General features: G+C 37.2%; 2 protein-coding genes across 10 annotated transcripts in view; one reads left to right on the plus strand and one right to left on the minus strand.

Annotated features, from left to right (window-relative positions):
- Positions 1-27,976, plus strand: part of LOC108154312 (soluble guanylate cyclase 88E) — a 41,767-nt gene that overhangs the window by 1,242 nt on the left and 12,549 nt on the right. The window lies entirely within an intron of this gene.
- On the minus strand, positions 18,128-27,702 carry LOC108157264. 9 transcript variants are annotated; one of them, XR_004471908.1, is made up of 9 exons: positions 27,597-27,702; positions 26,518-26,665; positions 25,799-26,008; positions 23,699-23,747; positions 23,527-23,636; positions 21,463-21,669; positions 19,988-20,218; positions 19,392-19,567; positions 18,140-18,903 (listed from the first exon to the last, which is right to left on the minus strand). XR_004471908.1 is itself a non-coding variant. In XM_017289246.2 (8 exons), the coding sequence occupies exons 2-8, from the start codon at positions 26,606-26,608 to the stop codon at positions 18,884-18,886; spliced, it is 1,101 nt and encodes a 366-aa protein (XP_017144735.1). In that variant the 5' UTR covers positions 26,609-26,665; positions 27,597-27,702; the 3' UTR covers positions 18,269-18,883. The 9 variants fall into 9 exon arrangements, 5 of the variants coding, with proteins under 5 accessions (XP_017144735.1, XP_017144737.1, XP_017144740.1 ...); XR_004471906.1 differs by having other exon boundaries at positions 21,301-21,669; positions 23,699-23,768; XR_004471907.1 differs by having other exon boundaries at positions 23,699-23,768; positions 27,597-27,701.

A 27,976-nucleotide genomic window follows, 5' to 3' on the forward strand; every position in this document is an offset into this window, starting at 1 on the left:
GAACTGGGGCGAAGTGTATTGTATTTTGGTTTATCCCAGCAAAATTCTATGCAAATGAGTTTTGGGCCGATAAAAGTCCTCCGATTTTTATTGTTTTTCGTTCCCAGTCTTTTTCTTTTTGTGTGCTTCATCTCTCAGAAGCTTCCGCGCGTTGAAGCGTTGGAATTTACCAAAAGCCACAGCCAAACAAAACAAAATGAAGCTGACGAAACGAAAAAGAAAAGTAGAAAAAAGAAAAGGGGGAAAATGAAAACAAATAGAAAATGCCTTGAAAGTTTTATGCGATTTTGTCTGCCACCGACGGAGGTCCAAGGAGGCGTGACAAAGGACCAAAGGGTTTGCCTTGGCAGTCTGTCGGAATATCCTGATGAATGTGGTGCCAGAAGATAATGGAAGGAGACTTCTATATATGGGTTCATATATTTCCATTTCTGCTGTCTGTTCTTAGGGGAAAGCGCGTGAGACAAATTCACTCGGGGGAGGGGTGCAGAGTATTAAGTTTTTCCTTAGTTGAGCAAAGTGTTACAATTTGAATTATAATAAAATTAGGAATATTTGTAGAATCAAAAGTGAGTGAAAGCCTACAACCGCAGCTTTCCTTTAACATTGCGATTTATAGGGTCTTACTTTAGCTATTCATTTTAGTTATAAATATAAAAATATAAAACACACATATCAAGAATAAGATATATTGTGTGACTAGTGTGTTAAATATAGGTTGTAGCACTAGGATCAGCACCAAATAAATAAACAGGCTAGTGCCAGTTCACTCTTCCTGGTAAAACATCAGGAGCAACTGGAACCGTGCTAAAGCTTTAATCAAATGTCAATAATTGATCATAATCGGAAGAGCTTCCGCGCCCGATAGGGCTTATCAGAAGCAGCCAAAGAATGATTAGCTGAATCAATGATGCGAGGAAGAGCGGCCAGGAAAACAAACCGGCAAGTGACAGGCAAATACAGGTAAAACGTAATTAATGCACCCTCATTCAGACTAGACCCAGAATGAACTGTGAGAGAGAACTGAGTAGTCCACATGGGGGTCATGGCTGTGGTATCGTGGTTTTTATAACCAGTTGGGGTTAAAAATAAACTAAACATATCTAAAAAAAAAGAGGAGTTACAATCTCTTCGTATTTCCCTCTCTCTCTATCTCTTTATATATATATTTGGGTTGGAACTCCCTCTTTGTCTCCCACTCATTTGGTTATCAAGTTAATAAACGTAAAATGAGCTTGTCCTAGCAGCAATAATAATGAAATTTCTTCACCCGGTCACGGGTGCGGACAATGTCAATCTCTCCTTTTTTTGGATGTGTCAGCTTTTTGCTTTTGTTAGGCGTATTCCAGTTTTAAATGCTTTTGAAGAACTCCATAAAATACACTTCTAGGTTTATCTTGTTTTCAAGATAAAGGTCTCTGAAATATTATGTAAATTAGTTATTTGGCTAATTTTCCTTTAAGACTAAAACGGAATTTTTGTTTGGTTTTCGGAATGTTCTTTTTACATAAGCGAGGCCATACTTTAGAATTATATTTATCATAATATTTAGGAGTGCAGGGTATTCAAAAACTCTTAAGCTACTGGAATCCCCTTATTATTGCTGGAGTGTTGATTATAACGATAAGCTCCTTTAACCACAGGCATGCAAATTGCTTGTGCACAAAACCCTTAAATTTAACTGCTTCTGTCCCCCTAAAATACATACACACACACACACACACATGTTTATAAATGCTTGCTATATGTGTGTGTCTATATGTAAATGAGTGGAATGGAAAAAGTCCTCGGCAAATTCAATTTGATTCGCTTCCTTTTCCGTTTTCCCACCTCATTGGAACCTTTTCTAGTTCAGCACACTTGACACTTGAGATGCTCTTGAGATGGTCTGTTTCCTCCCTCTCTTTTCACCTGGGCTTACTTATATATCCCAGTCTCCTCTTCTTCTCTTGCGTGGGTGTGTGTGCTCGGTGAACTGGTAAACAGCTGACATGGCCACTCAATCTCCTATGCCGGAGGCAACAGGTGAACAACAGGCATTCTGCTTATTGAAATGTTTTCGACACTTTTTTGATTGACGCCAGCAAAATAGAAACGAATATTTTCTGCTTTCTTTTCTCTTAAATTTGTCAGTTTTAAAGCTGAAAGAAGGCAAGTAAAGGTCTTTCAGGCCTTCTTTTGTTGTTTGAAAACTGGCAGGTTGGAAAGATTTTTGCCGCATTTATTAATGGACAAATTTTTAGGTCAACATTGTTACGTTCTTTTGTGAAAGAAAAGCTTTTATTTATGTAAGAGTTGAATGAATATTTTGACAAATTATGGTACTTCCAGCGAACACTGGACTGGGACTGCTCTTAGCCAAGGACTTTTTGTACTTCTTTTGAGACTTCTAACAGCGGTGTCCGTTCAAATGCCAGATATGTACATATATAAGAAATAACTTTTATCTGAACGTAAGGAAATAGTTTCCAATTTATTTTACTCGGAATATGTAACACAAGTACAATATGAATAAGTTTCATTAGGAAATAAAATATCCACACTTTTGAAACTCCTGTCAAAACCAAAGAAGCTGCTTATCGTTCAATGCAATTACGTAATTATTAAAATGTTCGCCTCTTCGCTGCATAAATCACGACACGCACGTGTCGATTATGTGTGCCAAAAAAGTGGCCAGAAAATACAAAAGGCAGCCAGCCCTACCCCAAAAAAGCCACAGCACCGAAGGCCAAGAAAAGTTGGCCAGAACAATTGAGGAAAGTTTTACCCCGGCTCCCTCCCCCCAATCCTCCGCCAAACTCTGGCTAATAATCTTCTCAGGCTGAAAATGCCCTGCAGTGTAGGCTGTGTGGCCCAATAATTCATTCTTGATTTCAGCTTTAGTCCAGTTGGAGGTTGAAGTTTTTTTTTTCGATTTCGATTCTTGCGGTGGTCCACAGCTGTCATCCCCCCAGCTGGTCTGCAGCATATCTGTGCTCTAATTTGCATTTTTATGTCTGTAAGTGATATTTCTTTGCACTTTTTCGTCCTCTTTCTATCCGTCTTTTTCCTCTGAAGCAGCCACAGCAGGCAGCAGCCAAGTGGAATACGGAATTTTTATGTTCAGTCACAAGAGTAAGTGAATATTTTTGGTTTGGGCTGTGGAATGTGAGCTGTGTAATGTGTGTAAAAAGGAAGAAAATCCTCCTGCTTGGTGTGATAAATCCTGAATTATTAAATATACATAAATCAAGAGAAAATGCTATCACTGCTGCTGGGAAAAGCGATATGTGGAGAGATCCAGTAACTAACAGCATTAAAATTGCATAGCATACTTTTTCATTTCGCCTGCCATGTGTGGCCCAAAGCTAAACCCCCGAATCGATATCATATATTACCTTCTCAAGCACTGTTCTTGCTGTTGTTTTTATGGCCTTATTTGCATAATCAGCTTACAACTAATTAAGAGGCAATCAACCAGAGATGGTGAGAGATACACGACTAAGGCATATTCAAAAGAAGGTAAGGTATCTTTGAAGCAGATAGAGGACTGCCTTACCGTCTGTTGAACATGCCTTGAATACCACAATGGTAATCTGCCAAAGCAAAACTCTCAACAATCTGGCAAAATACACACATTGGCACCTGGTCCCCCATCACCATTACCTCATACTTCCCGTCCCTTCATTGCCTTTCACCTGCACCTGTTACACGCGCAGACAGACAGGAGAGAACTCATGGTGGAGATAGAGATAGAACCAGGACCCAATCAGTGCTGGCACAAAATGGAATTTTCTCTTCTTTAATAGAAAACGGAAATGAAGTCTCTGAATATGCAAGTTGCGGGTGGATCAGTGTACGTAGATGCCTCTGTATGAGTGGGCTTAGGCAAAAGCAGTTATTGAGAAGTAAAGTCAGTCTGTTGGATTCAACATGATTTGATTGGATTTAGGATATGGTGGATATTTTGATATTTGCCTGAAAGTACATAAGTTTGCCATAAATTTGGTTCTGGGTGATGGAAAAGTTGAAATAAGTAGAAGTACCATCCTCAATGCAAGTAAAATAATAACATATCGCAATGGAATTCCAATAGCACTTAGCATATTTTGTATAATCGATTCTTGTAGCATCCATATTGCATATGTACACGCACATACACATGTAACATTCCTCTTGCTTATATTGCATTGCTTCGCTCTTTTCTCGCTGTCAGTTCAACTCGTCGTCAAACGAGGAACATCTCAAGGCCAGAAAGAATTGCCGTCGCGTAGAGCAACATTTCGTATTGAATTGTACTATCTTATTTTTCCGACACCTTTTCTTGATACCATTAAATTTAAAAGAGGTTTAAAGATAGAGAAATGTCTTAGGAAATCTTCCCAACCTTCGTTTTCTTTCAGCGAACCTTCTACCTACTGTTTGCCGCCTTTCACTTCCTCTGATTTATGTAGACTGAACAAATTAGCACTTAAAACTTTTCTGTCTTCGAGCCTTTGGCTTTAATTGGCAAGGTAAATAATGAACCTGAAGATAAAGAGAGCAACTCTTTAAGGCAGTTTCCTAGCCACCAAAGTTTAACTCCATTGGTGAATTTAAAGTGTAGGGGCAGCAGAGGATTACAATTTTTCCAAATGTTTCAGTAGATACATTTTGCATACGCCGTGTGGGCCCCATATGGAATGCACTCTATTGAATGACGAGTGCGTATACGCAGCGTTCGTCGTCGAGTTACGTACACGCAACTTTAGCCAGAATGAGATTTAATGTGTTTCGTCAGGAACTGTTGGTGTCTAGGCGCTAATTTGATATCAGCCAAGGGTAAACACAGAGCCCCACATCCAGACCGGGTCTAGTGGCTGTGTCTGTCAGGTTAATAGCTATCTCCCCGCGCTGCCACTCTTCCCCCTCTCGCTCTCCTCTTGCCAGCATCCAGCTGTCCCATTAAAAGGTCTCTAAACTCATATGCATTTGTCTCACGTGTCAAGCCATGTCGTTTATTGCCTATCTGATGAGTAGCTAGGGGTACAGCAAAGTGTAGGGTATGGTAAGGGGGGACGACACCACCACGTTTGCCGCTCATTAATTTCCATCGTGTAGGTTTTTAATGAAGACGAGTGCCTGGGAAAGGGCTCCCGTTCGGAACAGTCGGAAATAATTTATGCTAAGCCAGAAAGTTAACCCGCTGCTTGTTAACCGTATTACGCCTTGAGCCATCCTTCTCCTTGTGCTCTGAAAAATAACCCAAAAATAATGAGGGACAAACATCCTTTAGACAGGCAGGGCCAAAAGTTTTTTCGTAAAATTTTAATCACTTGACTTATTTCAATTATGAATAATTAGCGGGGGAAAGCATGGGTATGTAAATTTATACTCAAGATAATTTTGAGGTAACGGATAGGATAACCTACTAATATTTAAGGCCAAAGGTTGTCAAATTGATTCAAGGAATTTTGGTTTGATAAATATATGTATATTCAAAATATGGCTTACAAAGGTTATAGTATACTACAGACTCATTCCAATTCCGACATTCAAAGTCATTCAGCGAATATATAATACACAAAATCACAATACAAAAATTATATTCAAGACAAGTAGCTAAAAGTAATTGCATTCATATGTGTATATTATACACTGACAAAAAAATGGAATACTAAGAAGAATAACATTAAATATAACTTACTTTGATTTACTTTTTATATTTTTAATTCACTTCATATAAATGTACTCAAACGTCTTTTTAATATAGTTACAATATTTTACGAGCAAAATATTGAATAATCTGCTCATCCGAAAGTGCTGATTGATGCTATGGGCGAAGAATGTCCACATTGTCATTTGCAACCGTATAGGGAGTACAATATAATTAATTTAACCTAAACATCTATTTCCAAGTATAAACAAATTTTAAATAAAAATATTATTAAAATTGTAGAAAATTTATTTAATTTATGTATAAGAAATTCAGTTTAGCTATAAAAAATATTTATTTCAATATGAAATATAACTAGATCAAATACAAACCAATTTCATTTTAATATTTCCACTCACGGTGCAAAAATAAAAGAATAAATATATAAATCTAAATGTAACTAACCTGCTTCCCAGAACAAACCAAATTGCAAGAAATTCCGTTAAAACCAATACAGAAGGCAAATCCAAATCCCTAGAAAAACCAAGTCTGAGAACAGAAAAAACAAAGAAAAAACATAAAAGACGGGACCTAAAATAATAGAGCAAGTGCCCCTAAGGGCATTTAAGCGGCTTGACTTGATTTAAATTTTCCATTTACTTTCCGAAAGGAAATAAAATGTTTAAGCCAAGGATCCCTCTGTCCCTCTCAAAGGACGCACAAACATAGACCGCGTATAGGGAGATAGCCCACACTAAGACAAACTAATCACCGTTGACAGTAGTAAAACGAATGAAATACACCCCTGGACGAGTGGATATAGGACCACACATTGGGCAGGCAGCAGGAAGTAGAAGAAACCATACAAAATCCGATTTTATAGCATCTGTACTAGTATGTGTGAGGGTTTGGCTTTCCCTTTGTGCTTTTTATTTTCCTTTTAATTTAAGTTGATGCGCTCAAAGTGCAAATAAAGGCAAAAGATTTATAAACAGAGCATGGGCATCTGGCTTTCTCTTTTGTCCACTAAGTGAAATATTTACACAGTCAAGAAAACAAGAATACCGACAGCAAACAGTCGCAGCACAAAAATATAACAACACAAAAACAGTCGCTACAACAAGTATAACAACGGAAACAGTCACCTCAATAAGTATGACAACAGCAACGGCAACAGCAACAGCAACAGCAAACTAAAACTTAAACCGCAGTAGCACATGTGAGCTACCCAAAAGCAAACAAAAGCATTTCTTTTTTCTCTGTTTTTACATGAGTTTCCAGGCGGAATTTTCCTCCTTTTTTTAGGCACTTTCGCCGCAACAAAACGAACCACAAATGCCCCTAAAAATGTGTTGGGAGGAAATGTATTTCGGTCATAAAATTTCCGTGCCTGCAATTTCGAATGGAATTTTGAGCTTTAAGTAAAATTTAAGTAAATGGCACAACGTAAATTTGTCTCTTTCTTTTGGTCGGTTTGAACTCAATTTTGCTGAGATTTTCAAGGCAATTCATTTAATGAAGATGCTTGAAAGAGAAATTGAAACTTGCATGTCAGGAGGGTAAATTTGTTAAGTAAATTCTGTGTACTCTGTGTCCTTTGTATTCAACCTTTGTTAGTTTTGTTAGGCGATGCTATAAATATTTCGCAGTCCAAGCAGACAATATCTGTCCCTTTCCTTCTTTATGTGGATTTTTGTAAGCATACAAATATTTAAGCTGCTCAGTTGAAGCTTGAAAAAAGGATAATGAGCCGACATATGTTATGCCCAAAAAATGAGGATAACCAAGGCAGTGAACAAACAAATGAAATCCAGAGGAGGAGACACATAAGAGAGTTTAAGTCAAGCATGTCGACTATGGGATACCCAGTAGCTCAATAAGAGGACAAGAGAATTTAAGCATATTCCTTTGAAAAACTCGCATCTTCAATATTGGTGATACTGGAGATATATAAACCAAATTTATATCTTCAAACTATTATCGTCTATTGGATCCATTTTTATATTCATACTTACATATACATGCTTCATAAGGTCGGAAGTGGATGATTCTGACTATTAAACCTGAAGTGTACAGGGTATCCACCGCCTAAAGGCAGACAAAACAAATTTTCCGCCTTGGGGCAGCATATTTAAAAATTACACAGAAACAGAGGGAGAGAAAAAAAGGAAATGTGCCTAAAGCGTCCTGTCACTCAGGAAAAGCAGGGAATGAGCGAATATGTCTACTATAGTAGAGCAAGAAGTGAAGGAGAGAGAAAAAGAGACTGAGAGAGAGTAGAGGGAAGCGAGAACAGCTAATAATATTTATGGCGCTCATTTTAATACCAACTGTCAACACAAAAATAATGTGCATCTCCACATATGAGGATTCCATTTGACGTGGGTGTGTCTGTGTTCGTGTGTTTAGGTGTCGGTGTGTGCGTGAGAAAGAGCTCTCTAACGTTACGCGGCTTAGCTTCTCGCTCAAAAAATGACACAGAGCAATGTGTGAAAGGAGCACTGGCTGAGAGCTGTTGTTGTATTTAATTTGTAATAAAAATAAAGTGCACATTTATGGAACGAGACACGAAGTCAGGTAAAGGCCAAATGAATTGGTTTCGTTTTGGAACTTTTGCGACGGAATCGTGTAAGCACAAGACATTGTTTAGCCGAGACAAATCCTATAAAGCTATCGTATAGGTCCCATCCTATACGTCCTTACTAAATGGATCAAATATTACAATTCGAGAGTAAAATAAACAAAATAAAAATAGACCAAAATTGACTGTCAAATCGCAAAAGTCTGTGCTCCGGCTTTCGTAAATTGTACGATTTTAAAACCCATTGCCATAGCACATAACGAATATGTAAATACACACCAACACATAAATATATTAATAAAATTAAAAATTATTTCTAACTGCATCTCAAATTTTACTTCACCCAAATAAAAAAAAAAAAACAAGAACAAATTGCGAATTCCCGTTGACAGATAAGATATGGATATCAATAGTTGACACTCGCGAATTTTCCGTATTCGTTTGGTTTCATAATAACTAAAATATTTCCATTTCCAAAAGGTAATTTCGTTCCCAGTAAAATATTGAAAAACAATTTTGGAATGAAACACTATCGAAAGCGAAAAGTTGCGAAAACCGCAGCATGGCTGTATATACATATATTTAATTTTGTATGAAAGTGAGGTTCATATCAAACTCGCAGTTGACTGGAAAAATCTAAGATCTATGAGCTTCATCCAAGTAATTAATATTCCCTTTGACCCAAGAAAGTATTTCAGCAACACTTCACCTAGAGCTTATTTTATCATTTCTTTTACACCTCCAACTTTTTAAGCTTCACATCTCTAAGGCTTCCCCATAATTTCCCAACAACCAACCAACTTTGAAATCCTATACAAATATTCTCCTTAAAATAAATTTAAAGCGAACAGTATTTAAATAACAAAACAAATTTTTATCAGGCCCCAATGAAATTTAATACCAAGGGTACTCCGAAATAAAAGCAGCACAATTCCCATCCATTGTTTGCCGAAAACAAAGAGAAAAATAAATGTAATTGGGATTAAAATTAGGTAATCTTTTACGCATTTTCTCAGGTGTTGGAATTTTCCCCTCGCCTTTTTCGGAGTCTGCTTAAAGTGCTCTGGTCTCTATCCCGCAGACGGATGGTGGAAATTTTATTAGTCAAGCTTTGAGGAATTTCAAGCTGAATTGCAGTCTCTGCTCAAGTTTAATTAAAATTATTTCACTGGCATCTGCCGAGTGTTTTCAATTTGATTAAATGAAATGTGCAATTTCTTTGCTTCCTCCGACCCTGCGAAAGAAGATGGAACCACAAAAAGAAAGATATAGAGACAGAGCAAGCAAAAGTTTCCATTTCATTTTTTGCACTTTGTCAAATAAACTTGACTGCAGAAAGTCAAGACCCTTTTTTGTGGTTCACCAAGGCAGAAGAAGTCAAATGATGTGATGGTTGCCAAGGTGCCCCACGGCTTTGACAGTTTTCTTTTTTTATTGATAGAACGATTTCACACACCAAAGACGAAACTGGAAACCGCATCACAAATAAACCCAAAGAGTTTCTCCGAAAACGGCATTTGATAGCGTTTCAAAAAGTTATCGTTTCGCATTGCATACTTTGAAGAGCCCATCACGTGCGTATCCCTATCCTTCTATGTGTGTTCCTGCGGTGTATGGGAGTGTGTGTGTGTATTTGGCATGTTTAATCAGGCAGAAACCATAAGCAAATAGGCAAATTGTTTGCAAATAAACCAGTATGAAAAGTTTACGAGACCATTTGAAATGCTGACGTGCAAAGAGAGTGAAAAAACTCAGATGGCTTTTGTCTGAGATAAAACATTGTCTGCGGGAAGGAAGGGAAATTCGTTTGATAATGCTCTTAAAAAGTTTCGTATTTGTTGAATGTGTGGGCGAAAAGTGTATCGAAACCTTTTCTGGTAGCTTATTTAAAGTGTTAGTTTTGTCAGTGTTTATTAGCTCTTTAATACCCGTATGTAAAGTTAATGTGCTCACTTTTGCTCACTTTTACACATGTTGCTGCCTTGATAATTAAGTGTCTTCTGAATAATTGATTATATTAAGCTCTGATTAAGTGAGGAATATGTTGCTTTTAGCATTCAAAAGCTTGAATTATACATACATGGAGAAATCAATTCCAAATTCCTTTTATCATATTAAAAGCAGTTTCCACCTACTTTAGCCAGTGATAAACAACTGCAACTGATGGTTTCAACGGTATGCAAATTCAAAGCTCTGCTGACACTTGCATTATTAGCAGTATAATTTTCTCCTTATGTTCTTCAAGCTATCATTAAGGTACAAGTAGCTGCATCATCATCCACTTTTTCTGCTCCTGATGGCGGTCGCAATAAACGATTATTTGCTTAGTGCATACCCCTATCTCACATCTGCTAGTCTCAAAGCAAATTCACAAAAGGGACAGAGCAAGGCAGAATTTCCAGTACCGCTTTATTAGAAGAGCCTTGAAAGCTTGAAGAGCTCCCTATTTCAATGTGGCACTTCTATCTATTTACATCTCCCAGAACTCCGGTCGTGTTCAGCAACAATAACTTAATTTAAGCAAAATCTACAACTAAAGTAAAAGCGTTTTCAATACCTTACCTTTTATAAATATACGCTTGCTTTTTGCATCTCTCTCTCTCTCTTTAATGTAATTTTCAATCTGCAAAGCAGAGACTGCGCTGCTTTGAGCGACAGAGGCTGAAGTGCGCCATCGTACAATGCGGCTCATATAAATAGCGAAATGAGAGTACATACATATGTACATATTCCTTGAAGACAAAAATAAAATCCAAAATAATAAGAACTTTTGATAAAGTTTTCCTGCCAATACTTTGTTATTTGTGGGATACAAAATTTGAATAACAATTTACTTCTATCATCCCAACAGATAATTTACTTGGCCCCCATGTTCCCTTTACGGTCCATAAATAACTCAATGTACACAGATCCGACTGGGTGACTGAACCATAACATTTGATCGGTTGATTGACAAAAACAGTCATGCCGCAGTCTTGTGGCGTTGGCATGAAAAACAAGATGACAGGCTCCCGTTTGCTTTCACAGAAATGACTAGCAATTGATGCGTTAACCCCAATTTGATTTGTCTGATTGTCAAATGTACAGTCTTTCAAGTGGCTTCTTTGCTCCCATCCATTCTTTCCGATTCCCCGACACAGCTGCCCAGATTACTGTTCATTAACATACTACAATAGCAACAACATTGACGGGTCCCGGTCCCTGGCCTGTCTGTCAACAGAATCGGCGAAAACAATACCAATAGCAAAACCGTCTGAGTGCCATACAATGGCCGCTATGGTCGATGCATGTGCCGGCTCCCTGAAATACAAACAAGTAAATAAATATGCTTCAGTTCAGCATAAATATTGTTCGTTTTTTGGGGTGGCTTATAGAGCTGCAGATGTTGACCCACATTTTTGGGGAGAGAGAATATAACGGCAAAGAACGTCTCTCTAGCTTAAAGTGTAGGGCAAACACGAGAGAAAGCAAACAATAAAGGAACTCTTTAAGTGAAAGGACATGTGGGTAAGTATGTTCAAGGGTTCATTTTTGAGGGCGTCTTTAAGATGGGATAAGTTAGATAAGCTTATAGGAAAGCATCCTCTTAATATATTGAATTCTTAAAGAGTATATAAAAGGATGTATAAGGTATAAGGAAAGGATTTTTAAATATAAACGTTAAAGTAATCGATGTAAAACCGTCAATTAAATTTATATTCTAAGAGATATCTTTCAGACCAAAGATCAACATCGAAACTGAGAGAAAAATGGCATAGAAAAAAGAAATACACCCATATTTAAATAAAAAATTTAGCGGCTATGTACAAATATAATTTAAATAAATAAATTTCTCTTTGATTTGAACATAAATGTATTCAAAAGTATTTTTAATACGGATCATATAATCGAAACTCATCCATTTTTACATTTCCATGTTTAGTGCAATTATAATTATTAATATTACAATTATTATAATAAAAAAATATTCGATTCCCAGGACTTTTTCTCTGGGAAAAGATTTCAGTGAGGCGGAATCTGTCAATCGGCTACAAAGAAACGGATCGGTAAACATTTTTTGAAATTCTCTTCAATAAAAAAAGGCTCGAACTTTTCATTTCATTTCGCATTTGCAGCGCAATATAATTCATTTCAATATCTAAATTGTAATGCCAAATGCAGCTCAATAAATCAAGAATAACTGCATAAATCATATTGGCCTACTTTTGTTAATTTCCTATGGATATGTATGTATGTATGTATGTATATGTATAGATTACCAGCTGCAAAAAGTATCCCAAGCAGCCCCAAAACTACGGCTGTACGAGTAGTCGTTATCTTTTTGCACAATTTTTGCATGCTGCGGTGACTGTCAACAAATTGATTTTCAATTTTTATGCTTGCCTAAACGGAAAATTCACAAACAGGGGGAAAACACGACAACGACAAACGGTTTTGTGTGTGTATGTGTTTGGTTGGCATTGGCAATGCATTTATTATAAATGAGGAAAAGGCGGAAAGTTCGAGCGGCCATGGGTCCTACTCTCGACAGTAAACATTGAGCAGTTCCCCGAATTTGTTCTTTCTGCTCGGTCCCGTAAGTAGAATGCAAATATTCATCGAATTTCCATATATATTCGTTTATGAATTTGTTTTTCGATTTGAAAAGCTTATGGAAATCTCCTGGGGAAGAGTAAATTATATTTTCTTTGAATTTAAGAGACAAGGATTCTTAAAGATTGCTTTTTAGGTGAGGATTCACTATTTTCTATGCTAATTTAGGCTTATACATTTATCCAAATATGTAGGTGTAATTTGTGTTGACAGCCTAATTTATGCACAGCCATTCCGCCATCTCTGCCAGCATGCAAACATTTTGTATTTGTTTTTTAAAGGGTGGAAAATGTAATTATGGTGAAGCCCAGACAAGTTTGCTGCAGATATGTATGTCAGGAAAATGTATAATGCATTTGCTTAAATATTTGATTTTTACGGACAGGAATTAATGGCCATGTTGTCAGAAGGTGTTTTCTGATAGGTATAATACAAAAATGACATTTCAAGCGCATAAATATGTAATATTTACGATTACCATCTATTAGTTTAATATAAGCCTAAAAATTGGGGAAAATATTATATATTTCAGAATTTAAAGTCACACAATTTTCCCATCAACGATATGCTTTTAAAATTAACTGTATCGGGAAACCTTGTTCCAATCAACGTCCAACTTAAATTTCCAAAAAATTCGAAAACATTGAAACTCCATTTCCACATTAAAGCTTTAGAACGAAGAGGGAAAAATTGAACATTTTTCGGGCCCCTATACACACACACACAGAGGGCGACATATACGCACAGCTCGTTCATAATTCACGTGACAGAAGGAGGCCCCGAAAGCGCCACAAAGCCCACTCAGTGCTTCTTTCGAAAGAGACCTGAAAGTAATCACTTCCGCATCCCTGGACATGCTTGTGGCAAGCCCCAAGGCTGCCGCTACTGCGGAAATTGGGAAAGGGTTGACCTTCGTTTCATGCAGATTTGGCTGCGGTGACAGTGGGTGCCGGACGAACAAAGCTTATTCAATATAATGTTTATGACAAATGACCTGAACAACGGCCCTGAAGATTCTCTCCTCTTAAATTGTTCGCGGCTAAAGTTACGCAGCTCGCGATGAAACGAAGATGGATATGTCTTCCAGCTAATCACTTGCCGCATCGTTGCCATGGATTTTCCGGGCTACTCCGGCTGGACACATTAATCAGTTTATGGCTGATCAATCAATGCTGCAGTCCAAGGAACTGTAAAAGGAGAAAAACACCAGCTTAAGGCTTAATCTAAGAGTTTGTTTTTTTTTTTGCACGGCATTTGTGGGGTATGAATTTTTACGTATAGGTATATTCCAATCTTATGGATGTTTGTAGTGCTAAATAAAAATAATAAGCCAAAATGTATAAGAAATAAAAAATAGATATTTTCCTTTCGCAATGGAATTTGAAAATTTCACCAAGGATAGACCTAACTGTGAAGAAACAAATTTTTAAATACTCTTGTTTCAGTGTCAGTAACAGATATTGATTCAATGAATTGCCTATTGATACTGATCAAGAATATATATACAGTTTATGAGGTCAGAAACTCTTCCTTTACTCTTTGGGAGCCTGTCCCACAACAGAGTAGCGGGTATTCCATATTCGTTTTACTTTCACACTATTCTTACTTGCTTCCCTCAATTATCCGTGAAAGTGCACAAAACGTAGTTGGAGCTGCAGAAGCAGAGCTGAAAGAGGAATAAGTTTTACTACTACTACTTACCAGCATTTTTCTTTTAGTTTTGACTTACGCTTTTGTCGCGTTGCCCTGTTGGTGGTTCAGGTGTTGTGGCTGAGATAATGACAAAGTTGTTTTCCGCCCTCATACTTATTTCGTTTGCCTGGCTCTTGGCCCCCGCAAAGTTTGTTAGTCATACTCCTAGTACCTCCTACTCTCGCGCAGTTTGGTATGTGGGTAGGGATTTATTAGTAGGAGCAGCTGCTGCATTAAGAAAAAGCATCCAGCCAGCATGGCGTATGAGCGATGTGGGAGGGCATTGTAAAAGGAAACCTGATGCAGTTGGTGAGTGGAAATAGAGAATTTATCTTAACGATGCTTTAAATTATTGTTCTTGTTCTTGTACTTTTTCATTATCTTGTAGCTAGCTTAACTTTCATCACAATATTCTGGGAAAGAGGAGTCCTTACTCTTCTTACGCCTCAATATTCTGCTGAACACTCATTTAACTTTAACTTAACCTTCAGAAAAGCTTTCGCAGCCAGGGGTTCCACAAAATAATAATCACAAATAATTAAAGCTGCCTCCATAACAGACAGTTCAAACACCTTTCATCAGGGGTGTTGCCCAGATGGAGTTGATTTCCAGGATGCTGGTGGCGAAAACCATCAGTTAAAGGGAGGCTGATTGTCTGGTGGCTGTCCTCTGGGGTAGACTGCACTCAGCACAACCACGGGACACCATCAATTGAAACATTTTCACTTTCATTCTGCTTTAACTTCCTGTCTGCTTTTAGGATGGATAAATTAAATTTGTGTGTTTTTCTGTAATTAATTTCATTGACCCAAACGGCACTCAAGCAAACAAAATTCCACGCCTGACTTCGCTTTCCATTCAGCTTAGTCTAGCCAGCAATTTACAAATATACCCTTTTTAAGGAGGAAACGGATGACAATGGAATATGCAAGCCTTAAGTTAGACAATGCTTTTTCGGGGTGCAATTTTATTGGCCATATGTGTGTGAGGCATTCGTTTGTGACATGCATTTAAAGTGGCCAAGAGAGAGAGCGAGTGCGACCCATACCAATTAGCACAGGAACTGTCAGCTATGGCCAACTCTTAGGCACGTGTATTTGATGGCCAACAAGCCACCAGCAAAATAGCAGAAAAAAACTTTCCCGCACAAGACATAAATCTTCAGTTCGGGCCCAGACTGAGGCCCGTCAGCAACAGGCCTTGCCTGGCCCAAAGCCGCAGATGAGCAGCAGCCTGAAAAGGGACATCCAAACGTTTTGACAGATAACATGAACCGCAATTTGGTTTCAACTAACGTTTGGTTTGCTCAGTTTTTCTGGCATTGCAATTTAAAATATAATGGGGTGACATTTTTCCTGTTATTTAAACTCGAAACAAAAGTTAAAGGATGTCAAAGTTGGAAAAATTCTTAACTCTGCTCGGCAAAAGGCAAAAGGCAAAAATGTATATGATGATAATTAAGTGTGTCTTTTTTGAAAAGATTTAACCCATAACTTTATTCTTTTTACATAAAACCTTGTACACTTTTGAATTGTTTGCAATTTTTGGTTGATGTTTTTCGTGGTATTTTATGTTTAAAGGTTGTCAAAGTTTTAATAACGGCCAGCATTGCTCTCCTAGAAAATTAAGAAAAATATTAGAGGAAGGAGGACAGTATTCGAGGCTAAAATAATTATCTTTATTAATTTATAGTGCAATTAAAAATTTTTCAGGTTACATTTTTCCTGGAATGTGAACTTGAGCGAAAACAGGATGTGGTCAAAGTTTTTAAAGCTGTTTAAATGACAATATTTTCTGCTATGCAGGGTTTTCTTGGATTTGCAATTTCCACCTCTATTACAGTTCTTGGAACAATTTGAACTATAAGTAAAAGGAAGTAAAGCCTTGAAACGTAGTCTCATTACTTGGTTGAACCAAGTCAAGAGACTATTCGTGTAAGGATATGGTCTGAAAATTTTAATTAATGATAGAAAACCAATAAACGGAAACAAAATCGAGTATTTAATGGTTATTGAATGTCCATAGATTCCATCATTTCATCATGCCATCTATGTATATATTTATATATTCCTTAGAGATTTCCCTGTATTCCATCGCTCATCTTTGCCTGCTCATGTTGGCTTTAAGAAGTCAATTAAACTTGACAGGGCAACGGATAGACCAATGCGTGAATCACGGTCAGAAGAGCCCCTCTCTTTCGTTTTACCCTAAAAACATTCTCACTCAGCAAAAACCCAACCCAACCCATTGAGGAAGAAGAACAATAGACGAGGGAAAACATTCATCTCGTTCACACAAAGCATTTGCCATGACTGAGCACTACACAATATTGGTCTGCTTCCAGCTCGGATTTGGATTGTTAATGGGGGAGATTATAATACACATTTCTTTATACGAGTATGTGCATGTATTCTGTGATGGAAATTAATATAATTTTTAATTAAACGAGCCGAAAGGAACACGAAAATTTCAAAGTCTGCACGTGACTGGGCGAACATTTTCCATTTCCCCCACAAAACACAAAAAATTACTCACACACAGAGGAATACTCTGGAGGGAAGGAGCGTTGTTAAAAAGCAATTGAAATGCTATAGAAACTGGCACTGGAAATCCCCAGGAGTAGAGTTGAGTCTGACATTGCATTGACCTTTGGCAAATACCAAAAATTCGTTAGAATCAATAATTAAATAGAATGAATGAAAAAACGCAATATATATGTTGACGAAAAAGTAGTCACAAATGACCAGTGAATGGAAGAAGAAAAGAAAATTAAGGCGATTGGAGAGCAAACACCATTGAGCGTGCTCCATGCACCAAGTACTTGCCAGGATCCACGGCATCCATAGCTCCCCAAAGGAGACTCCGCCAGAGTCCTGGCATAGACAAATGGCTGGCGGCGGGGAATATGAGCGACCGAGAAGTGCGAAACAATTGCGTGCTAAACGCCAAAAACGTCAAAGTAACACAACAACAAAATGGAGCAATGAGGCAGTAAATGAAAAGATAAATGGCAAAAGCTGCTACACAAAGGGGGCACATTGGGGACTAGGGAAACGGGGAAAAACAGAACTCAATGAAAGTTGACTTGGCCTCATTTCGTTTACAACTCTGACAGGGTTCAAGGGTATATGTAGAAATGTATATACCTTCAATTTTTAGGAGTATCTAAATACATAAGAGTATAATCCATTAGAGTACTAGACATTTTGAGCGCACATTTGTACAAGACTTTGGTAAATCTAATCTAACAAGATGTATGGGCATTAGTCTATAGTCCCATCTGAGGCCATAGAAATAGTGAAATGAGTGGCGCCAAAAAATTTCTTTGCTACACACTTTTGAAAGTGGTAATTAAAAAACAATAATACTTTTCAAATGTTCGGTTATTTTAAAATAGTTAAAGGCGTTTATCATAAATAAAATAAATAGTTGATAAACGGCTTACAACTAAGTCAAATGAATTATCCAAGAAATCCTTTAAGTTTTTTTTTGTGTATTTCGGCACCCATAATAAATTACTTTGGGACTCAAAATGTATATATGTATGTGTATGCATATGTATGTACGGACCATCCGAAATTGTGAAATCATTAAACAAAAATTCTGCTTAGGTTTTTAGAAGTTTTTTTTTTTTATTAATAATTTTGTTGTTTTTTTTTTGAAGTTTTATTACAAATTGAAAGTGTCAGAACATGTATGGCCTAGCCGAATGTTGGATGTGGTTTGGCAGTTATCCATATCCATGTTATCCTATAGAATCATTCAAAAAACATTCATAAGTTCATCCGTTTACAGTTTTCAAAATGTTCTCGCTCTCCGCGACAGAGACGTTTGTGTTTTTTACAAATACAAATAGTTATATAAATATTCATAATTTTAGCATCTAAAATATACAAAAAAGGAACAATTTATGGCACCCATTTACCGTACGATGGTTCTGTTTCGAAAGGGGTGGTCATAAGATTTTATGCTTTTATTATAATAAATGTAAATCGATTTTTTTTCATATACTTGCACTTAAAAAATAAGACATGATCTTAAGAATTGAGAAAATAAAAATTATAGAAAGAGTTTGAGTTTGATTCGGTTTTCATTTCTTCTTTTTTATATCGTTTTAACTACGGGAAGTGTGCACTTCTTTTTGGCAAAAGTTTATAGATCCCCCAGCTTAAGCTCTGGGAGGATGTTCATCCCAGGGGGGATCTTGCAGTTTTGAAAAAATTCAAACGTTGTTGGAGGATATTGAGACTACGGAAAGGGTTTTACACCTTTTGCTACTTTGGACTAGGGTTTCCAGCTCTTCGGAAAGTCTAAAGTCGTTGTTTTTGGGGGCCCCTTGTGATGCATTCGTTTTTGTTGTTGTTGTTCAAGTTGCAGTGGTTTTAGTTCGTTGTTTCGTTCGTTTACAAAATTGAGCGGTGTGCTGTGGGGCAGTGAGATAATACGACTGTTTTAATACAAATGTTCAACATATTTCTAAATAAACACATAATAATAGTTGCAAGAAATACGTGGCGTGCAAAGAATTGAGCAAATGTTGGCTACATATGTTAAATACAATTTTTAAATAATGTTTAAAGGGTTTCAAGAGTTCAGGAAACTGTTTAATTAAAATATTTTAGTTTTCTTCAATTTTAAATACTATTCGAATTAAAAAAATATTCATAGCAGTTTTCATAACTGGTGAACACCTTTGCATATTATTCACATACATACTTTCTATATCTAGTATATGTTATCAACTCTACGTGGTGCGGACTACTACTAATACAGGGTACTACAGGGTTCATTTTAATGGAGTGCTCGGGTTCTGGGTGTGAACACTACATGTCAATGGCGTAGCTTCTTGAATGAACAAATTTTACTCTGGGGTTTTTCACATGCTTCGATTTGTTGTGTTCTTTTTCTTACCAATTTGTTTCTTTTTCTTACAGTTCGTTACATGTAATTTATGTAAAATTAAGTACAAAAAAATTACAGAATTGCTATATGATTGATATAGCGTCGCTTTTGTTATTATAGCTAACGATTTTTGTGATATTGAATCTATTTGTTTGTTCGAATTTAGTATATATCCTCTGCCTCAGCTGTTTATGACAATTAAAATGTAAATAAAATATAAATAATAAAGTTAAAAAAGAATTGTAAATGTTTTTGGGGTATCAAAAAATTTATCTAAAACATGAAAGAAAGTTGAACGTTTAATCCCAAATGGTTCTTCCTTGTAAACAAAGTCTCTTATGGAAAAACCAAATGAGATTAAATATATAAATTTTTTGAACTTGATGGAAGTTTATTTCTCTCATGCCTTCGTGGGGATCTGCTAAGTGCTCTCTAAGGGGATCGTTTACCAATTAAAAAATATGTACAATTGTTTCTATATACAGCATGGGTCTTAGCAATTCCATAAGAACCAAATATATAATCCGAAATTTACTACAAGTTTGCTAATTGGTAAGACCCAAATGTAAAACCAAACCAAGCTCTTTAAAGAAGAGGAGACTTACGTGTCAAGGGTCTAGCGGGGTGCTTGGACCACAAGTAGCGATTCTTCACCGGCGACAAGTACGAATCGCGGGCCACTGGGCTCGAGCCACGTGGCACCGAGGTAGCACGGAACGGCACCAGATCATCCACATCCCACCAGAAAGGATCGCGCACAATCGAGGAGATTGGCAAGTTGGGGCTGGGGCTCAGCAAATCCCTGAAGCGGTTGCGTGGATGGAAGATTGGAAGTCCTATTTGTTGTTGTTTCATATGGTAGCATAGTCGTTATAGTTGTTGGTATTGTTGTGTGTGTGGTGCATATTGTGGGGTATACGAGTACATGTTGTAGATTTTTTTTCGATTTGGTTTTGGGTTTGGTATTTTTTGATTGGTTGTTGTTGCAATGTATACAAGAAGAGCAGAAAGAAAAATATTTTTTGTTTTTTCTATGGTTTTTTTAAACTAAAATAAAAGTAAATCAAACAAAAAAAAAAGAACAACGCTTTAACAAACAGTAATTTTTGATATTTTCCATGCGTATGTTGGGGTTTCGTTGTGGAAAATATACCAAGGGTTTTCGATGCCAAATAAATAGGAATAGGAGTCAATGATGTAAAAATATGTGGATATATAGATATAGATATAGATAGACAAGATAGATAGAGATTTATAAAGTGAGAGAGAGAGATATATGTTTATAGAGAGAGAGAGAGAGAGAGATATGGCAGGCGCTACGGTAAGCATATCGATAAGCCAACCAGTTGGGGGAGAATGTGGGGTTCTGGTTCTTCTTACAAGAATGCAAATCGGTTCAACAAAGCTTTAAATGGTCTTTGAAACCGTTTCGATAGTGGATTTCATGTACATTGATTTGTATTGAATCGATTTGCATTCGTAGACTCAAAGCACGGCGCTTACGCTTTGGGCACAACTGTACTACTTTATGCTGATGCTGCTGCTGGTACAGAACACGACATACATATACGTACACCAGTGCGCTGACGAAGCCAAAGGAGTGGAAATAATTTTGACAAATTATAGAGCCGTACGCACACACACTCACGTGGAGTGTGGAGGAGGCGAACGCATCACGAAAAATATGGCAATCATTTTTCAACACGTTCGCTGCCCATTATCATCACCTTCATCATCGTTTGGTTTGGGTAGCGCGATTCGCTTTTCGGGAGGCAACAGAAGCCGACAAAAAATAGTCAAATAAAATTCAACAACAACACGCAACTTTCGCCTCTTCTTGCACCAATGACAAATTTGTTCTTTTTTTGGTTGGTTTTTGAGGTTTGGGGAAAGATAAAGATGAAATTTGGATTTTTACCCTCAGCATCGTAGGCGACTTCGGTGGAACGGGGTCCCCAGCGACCGGCTTTGACAGGAGTGGGACTTGGCGAGCCGGCGCGCTCAAAAATGCCTAAATGCCGTGTAGCAGCAGCCGCCTCGGCTGCCACCGCACCGGCCTCGGCGATCGCGGGCAACTTACTTTCAAAGAGTTCATCCAAGGGCTCCAGCGAGCTGGCCCTGAAGCTGGGACGCGTGAACGGGGCCAAGCTGGTGGCACGGTCGAACACCGAGGGTCCGCGACGGGGCACGCTGCCCTCGCGGTTCCAGTACACTGGCTCGGGCACATAGGGCTCGCTGCCGGCGCGTGTGCTGCGCGTTGGACGGAACGGCGAGGCCGAGCGACGAGCTGCAAGCAAATGTCGATAGAGCGATCAGTAATACTCCATGGAAATCCAACTAATCCTGCAGAGAGAGGCTGTGCATGGGTACTGGGAACTCTCGAAAAAAAGGTTATGTTTTCTGAGAAATATTTGAATAGCCTTTAAAAGTCTTTCAACTATTTTCATCGTGGGTTTTTGCATTATTAGTTCATCTCTTTCTGGGTAAATGACTTTCAAAGTTTGTGATCTCAATCTCCGTTGTAAACCTAGCAAAAGACTGAGAGAGAGTTCCCTCCCAATATACTTACCAGCAGAAAAAACAATCACCAACCCAACGTTGAAAGAAATATTGAAATATGTAAATGGAGAACAATCAACAATACTAAACAAAATACATAGTACAAAATTACACAATACTGTGGGCACGAAACACGAATACAAAATCGGTAATTACATATTGGGAGGAATTCCAGAAAAAATTCAATAATTGTCTGCCAAGAAGAAGGAGAACATGGAACATAGAGTTTGTTTCATTTGACAATTCGTTAAATATTTCATTTGTGTTTTGCATATTGGTTTTCTTTTAGTTTTTAGAGTATATTTTAGGATAATTTTTAGAGAGTATTTTTTGGCAGTTTATTTACAGGCACCGCACAGTGTAATGTGAATTTCTATGCTTTGATTTTAGTAGTGAGACGAGAAAGACAAGACGAGAGACGACAGCGATCTGGACAAGGATTCAGACATTGACAGATTAATATCGAAATGCAGATGATTTGTTAGAGAATTAAAGACCAAAAATCTAATCTCCTGGATGAGAAATAGTTCCAAAAACACACATTTTCTTCATTGGTATTAAATATGTTTTTTTTTATTATTAATTATGGTTGGTTTCTTGTTTTTTTAAAGTAATTTGAGGATCAAAAAGAGTGTTCTTTGTTCGGGGGATTTGCCAGCGGGCTACTGTGGGCTCGACAAGTTGATTTAGCGCAAAAAGGTAGGCTCTTTCTATGGTACAGCAGCTGTTAGAAGAAAGGCTTAAGATTATTTCAGGGGCTGTATGGATGGGGATGGGTTGTTGGTTTTATAGATGGCAAATGGTTGAATGGATGGATAGATGGGAATCGTTAAATATATTTAATGACTAAAATTAAAATTAGAATTTGTTTTTTTTTATAAATGTTTTGTTGGTGGTTTTATTACGTTTGTTTTGGCTGTTGTTGTTGTTGATTTTGTATAAGTTAAAAATTAAAATAAAGCATTTTTATATAAGTATATATCTATATATCATACAATGAAACATTTAACGAAATATTCAATCGATTGCGACTATTGCTGGGGGTTCGGGGTTGGTTCCTTTTTACAGACAGAAAGAATATACTCGTATCGGTGGTTGGTACAATTAATTTTCGTTTCGTTTAAGTTTAACAATTTCTGCATTTAAATTACAAGAGTCTTACTAAGTGCTAAGCAAACAAAAGTGGATATCACTTTAACCATTTATATATGTATTTTTTCTCTAACGCTCAGCGCTTCAAACTTTTATAGCTGCAAAAATATAGGTTTAAACAAAATTTCGATTAAGACACAAAGTCTGCAAAAATGTTTTTTTTTTTTATTTGTTGGTGGCTGAATTTGAAAAAATTTCGTTGAGTTCGTATTTGATGTTAAATTTGATTTGCTATTTTTTTTTTTTGTTTCTAAATGATTGTAGATTTTGTTGTTGTTCGTGCTTACATTTTGTAATTAATCATAATTTTTCGTTGATGTTGTTGTTGTTGTTGTTGTGATGTTGTTTACTTTTTTGCTGTTGATGTTGGTGTTGGTTTTTTTTTGGTTTGGATTTGGTTTTTGATTTTAGTAAATGTCTTTTTTGTCCTTACCCTTGTTGAGCTCCGCCAGCAGCTTGTCCTCTGGCTCATACTCCAAAGGCACCAGAGAGTTGGGTGTGAGTGGCTTGTCCCTCAAGTAGAGACCATAGCGAGATGGGTATCTGTAAAATAATAAAAACAATTAATTATCTGAGAAAATATATGGTCGGGACGGGAGACCCACCTGCGCTCGATTTCCTGCATGCGCTTCAGATGATCATTCCAGGCCTTCTCTGCATCGTAGTTGGCTGGAACTGTTTGCCGAAAAAAATCATTAAAATTAGTCATAATTTGGTTAAAAAATAGACTAAAGCATTCAAAAAAAATATTGAAAATAAAAGAACAAAAAAGGTGGCTTACAGAAAGTATTCTCTTGAAAGCTTGGGCTCACACGACGTATGCGCAATATTTGATACATACGCAATCCCAGAAAGCAAGGTTATCAAAAGCAAAAGCAGCAAATAGCAAATAGAATAGAAAAGGAATCGGGTAAATAAATATTAAGAAAGCCATATCTTAGGAATGATAATGCCAAATGCTGGATGAAATGCGGATTTTAGTGGGGGCTTATATAAAAATGGAGTTCATAGCAAACCCTGGATGGAGCCGATGCATGGATGGATGGATCGATGGATGGAAGCACCACAAAGAGAGCAAAATTCGTTTCAAATTATTCGTTTATTTCACACACCAAAACATACAGATGTAGTATTTTTATGTATACTCAATCTAAATTATTCTCCGACTATGATAATTTATCTAAATTCTACACAAAATCCTTTTCACTAAATTTAAGTTGTCTTTTTGCCTAGAGAGAACAACAAATATGTATTGTATATATACTATATTTGAAAATATATCGAGAGAGAGTGCGCATAAAATATCAAATAGATATATATCGCTCGGATATATATGTGTATTTTTTTTGACGACATAAATTTATGTATTTTCTGAAACATTTATGAAAGAGAGAGAAAGAGAAAACAAACAATTGGTTAGTCCAAAAAAAAACGGAAAAACAAAACTATAATTTAGGCGAACGGGGGTGTACAGGTCGAAACATGTTGAGGGAGGGGAAATGGAGAGCTACTGCCTGTATCTATGTGTGTGTGTGTGGAATATCTGAAAAAAAAATACAAGAAAACTCTTTATATGTCTGGGTGCCGGGGGTCTGCTCTTTGAGGGCCGCCACAGTCATTTGATCCCAGAGCAAGCACCAAAAAATTGAGTCAAAAATTGCTCCGCCTATATACCTGATTCCGATATACACTCTCACAGAATCCATGCAGCATCTGCCTTTGTGAGTGCCCATATGAGCATGTGTAAAATTTTGTAGGTCTTTTTGCCAAAAATCAAACACAAATACAAGCACGACGATACGATACGGTACGAAACGAATCTTTCATTGACGTAATACTATTTTAGCTTTTCTGCGCTGGCATTTTATTTTATTTTTAAAATTATGAAATCATAGCGCCCACAAAGAGCATCGGGAATCGGAATAGGTATAGGAAAATATTGTTAAATGATGGCAGAGCTGAAATATTCAAGGTGTTTGTCAAAAGCTGTTTGTGGCAGGAATGATTGCGGCATACGAGTATGAGGCATGATTGAGATGACATGACTCGTGTGAATTGGCCAAATTGATTGATGGCGCATCGAAGGGTGATAGAAAACCAAAAGAGCTTATGCCAATCGGTTCAACCGAAGCCTTATATAACCTTGCAAGCTGCAATCAGGTGATGTTCACACCTGTCTGGCTGCTATATATTTATGGTACATGGGTGGTCGAATGAATCTCCTGATTTTGCGTGATTTTCTTTTACGATATTTTGAGGAATATGTTAAAATTGTATCTTTTTGTGAAAGCTGTATGAGTATCTTTTTACGCTGACATTGTACGAGTTAAGATTGAGTTTGTTTTTAAGGAAGTAAACAAATCCCTATTTGATTTGATTGGGAGTTCCCTCAACAATAGATAGATCTTTTGAAAGATAAATATATATCCCTTTAGTTAAACGATAAAATATCAAGCAGTTTTTGAGATATAAAATGAAGTTTTTGCCAATTTTCTATTAATACCGGACAGTCACAGCTGCTTGTTTACCTCAGGATCAAACAAATAATGCACTTTAGAAACTCCCATAAAGATTATTGTCACTTGCAAGGCCATAGTGGAGAGTAAATGCTTCTCAGGCAAAACAATTCTTAGCTGTGTGTTGAAGTTATTGGCGGGGATTTGCTTAGGATGACGAATTCCCATTTATTGGATTTCCGGACTTACTTGTGCGGCTGTAATGATGATCGTAGATGGCGCGTGGCGAGTAGCCATAGGTGTCGCGGCTCACGGGCAGATATCTGTAGCCAGAGGACTGGACGCGCTCGTTGGCCGTGGCAGGCTCATCATAGATGCTCCTGTAGGTGGGATTGTCCAGGTATGCGCTGTAGGGACGGGATGCCCGTGGCGTCTCGTGGGCACGGATATCCTCAGAGCCTATAAATACACGCAGATACCATACCCCTGTGTGTTAGTTCATTGCTTTTCAAATATTTCAGCTATTTCCACTATTTGGCTCAATGCCAGCCAAAGCACAAAATAAAGTTGATTTCTATTTTGTTTCTATCATATACTCGGACACGGATACTCGGATACACGGATACATGAACGACATAGGAATACATCTATGTAAATTTTTTGGGTGTGAGGTTTTGCCTTTGTTTGAGGCCTGCTCAAATATTTCACTCTATATATTTCGGACTGCGAAAAAGCTCTCTAGCAAGTGAGCGTGGCTAAGTATATAGCCTGGCTGATATGACACCTGCCAAAAGAAATAGATTATATATAGAGGAGAAATATAGAATCTTTTCTATATGGGCCAGGCTATTTGCGTAGCCGTTGCCTCCTCTCTGCTTGCTATTTTTGTAGGCTAAAGTCAAAGATCTAAATCATTATTTATTGTAGGATGTAGCATGTTCCTTCTTAATGGGATAATGGTTACTTACCCTTCAGGGATCTAATGTAAGACTGCCAGAACTTGGCCTTCTTGCTGGGGCTCTCATTGCGCCCAATCATTTCCAAATGGTTCTTGAACATTTTGATCGATTTGTTTCTGTTCTGTTCTGTTCACGAATTATTCGTTGAACTCGTTCGCTGCAAACAAAGTTGGAGAGAAATTCGTTTTTAACTATTTTCCAATTTCAAATTTATTTCAATTTTCCGAAAGAGTTTTTCTCGTTGGTCTCTCTTTCTCTCTTTCGCCTGAGAAATGTCAGCACGCACAAGTTTGAATCTTTTGTCTCTCGTTTTCGATTCAGTTTGGATTGGATTTTGGCTCGGAAAGTCTCTCAGTTCGAAAATAAACAGACTGTGTGCCACTTTAGAGCAGTGCAAAGTTTGTAAAATATATACATATATAGTATATCTAATAAAATACCAGACAATCTCACAAGATCAATCTCACTAAAAATAAGTTGATTTTTTTGGTTCAGTTTTTTGTTTCAAATACATAAAAAATGTCACACTTGGATGTATGAGAACTGGCATAAAGCTATCTTCTAGATATCTATTTTTCTGTATCTGTGAGTGAGAGTATCTGTGTATGAGGTGCAGCTAAAATTAATTTTATTTTTAAATGTCCTTGAGTTTAATTTGTTCTTTTTTTTTGTCTGGCTTTCGTCTGAATTGACTTGCTTTAAAAAAGTTTTAGTTGAAAAATGTTCAACAAATATTGGAAATTCTTCAGCATTTTCCACTTAAAGTTTTTCTTTGTTAGGGTTTCACTGCACACAAAACTCTGCGAATAATTTCAACACTTTTCGGTATCAAATGTCATTGAGGGTCGTGGCCTCTTATGTAATCGTTGAGGTTTTTGAATTTTAAATTCTGTTTTATTCATAATTCGCTCATAATTCCATCATTTGTCAACAGAAATGAGTTTTATTCACTTTAAGTCGGTGATAATTGCACTTGAGTGTGTTTTAATCAATTTGAATTGATTTCATTTGATTCGAATTGATATTTATTATTTACTTGTATTTATTAAGAATTCTTTTCTTTTTGGTTGGATTTTCAGTTGGCTTACAATTTAAAATTACTCCTAAAAAATAGCGATCTATCCTCAACGAAGAATTTTTTCAAACTGCAAACCCCAAGAAAATTCGCCTCACCAATTTTACTCGTTTCAGACTTTTGCCATTTCGTTCCGGCCCCAAAAAGCACTGCGCATTCCTTTACGGCGTAGGTTGCTCTACATGTGTGTCCGTGTGTGTGTTCTGTATCTGTATCTGTGGAAAAGCTTCGAATGATCAGTTATGGGAAAAGCTTTCTGATAGATAGTGTGGTGGCTGCCACCGCGCCCACTCATTGTTTTTCGAAGGCCCAAAATCGAAATTTCTGACGCTGGCGATGATCGTAAAATGAAAGCCAACCAAATTAGCCCACATATAATCCCATGTTTCTTAA

The sequence above is a fragment of the Drosophila miranda genome, chromosome 2, assembly GCF_003369915.1.
Source record: "Drosophila miranda strain MSH22 chromosome 2, D.miranda_PacBio2.1, whole genome shotgun sequence".
Classification (NCBI taxonomy): Eukaryota; Metazoa; Arthropoda; class Insecta; order Diptera; family Drosophilidae; genus Drosophila; species Drosophila miranda.

What these genes read in the sequence shown, in the direction of transcription:
- LOC108157264 (XM_017289246.2), bottom strand. Translation starts at nt 26,608, where the DNA reads ATGTTCAAGAACCATTTGGAAATGATTGGGCGCAATGAGAGCCCCAGC. An exon ending in TCATCATTACAGCCGCACAA is followed by an intron (nt 23,769 to 25,798) that starts GTAAGTCCGGAA and finishes TTCGGCAAACAG; the next exon opens with TTCCAGCCAACTACGATGCA. An exon ending in ATGCAGGAAATCGAGCGCAG is followed by an intron (nt 23,637 to 23,698) that starts GTGGGTCTCCCG and finishes ATTATTTTACAG; the next exon opens with ATACCCATCTCGCTATGGTC.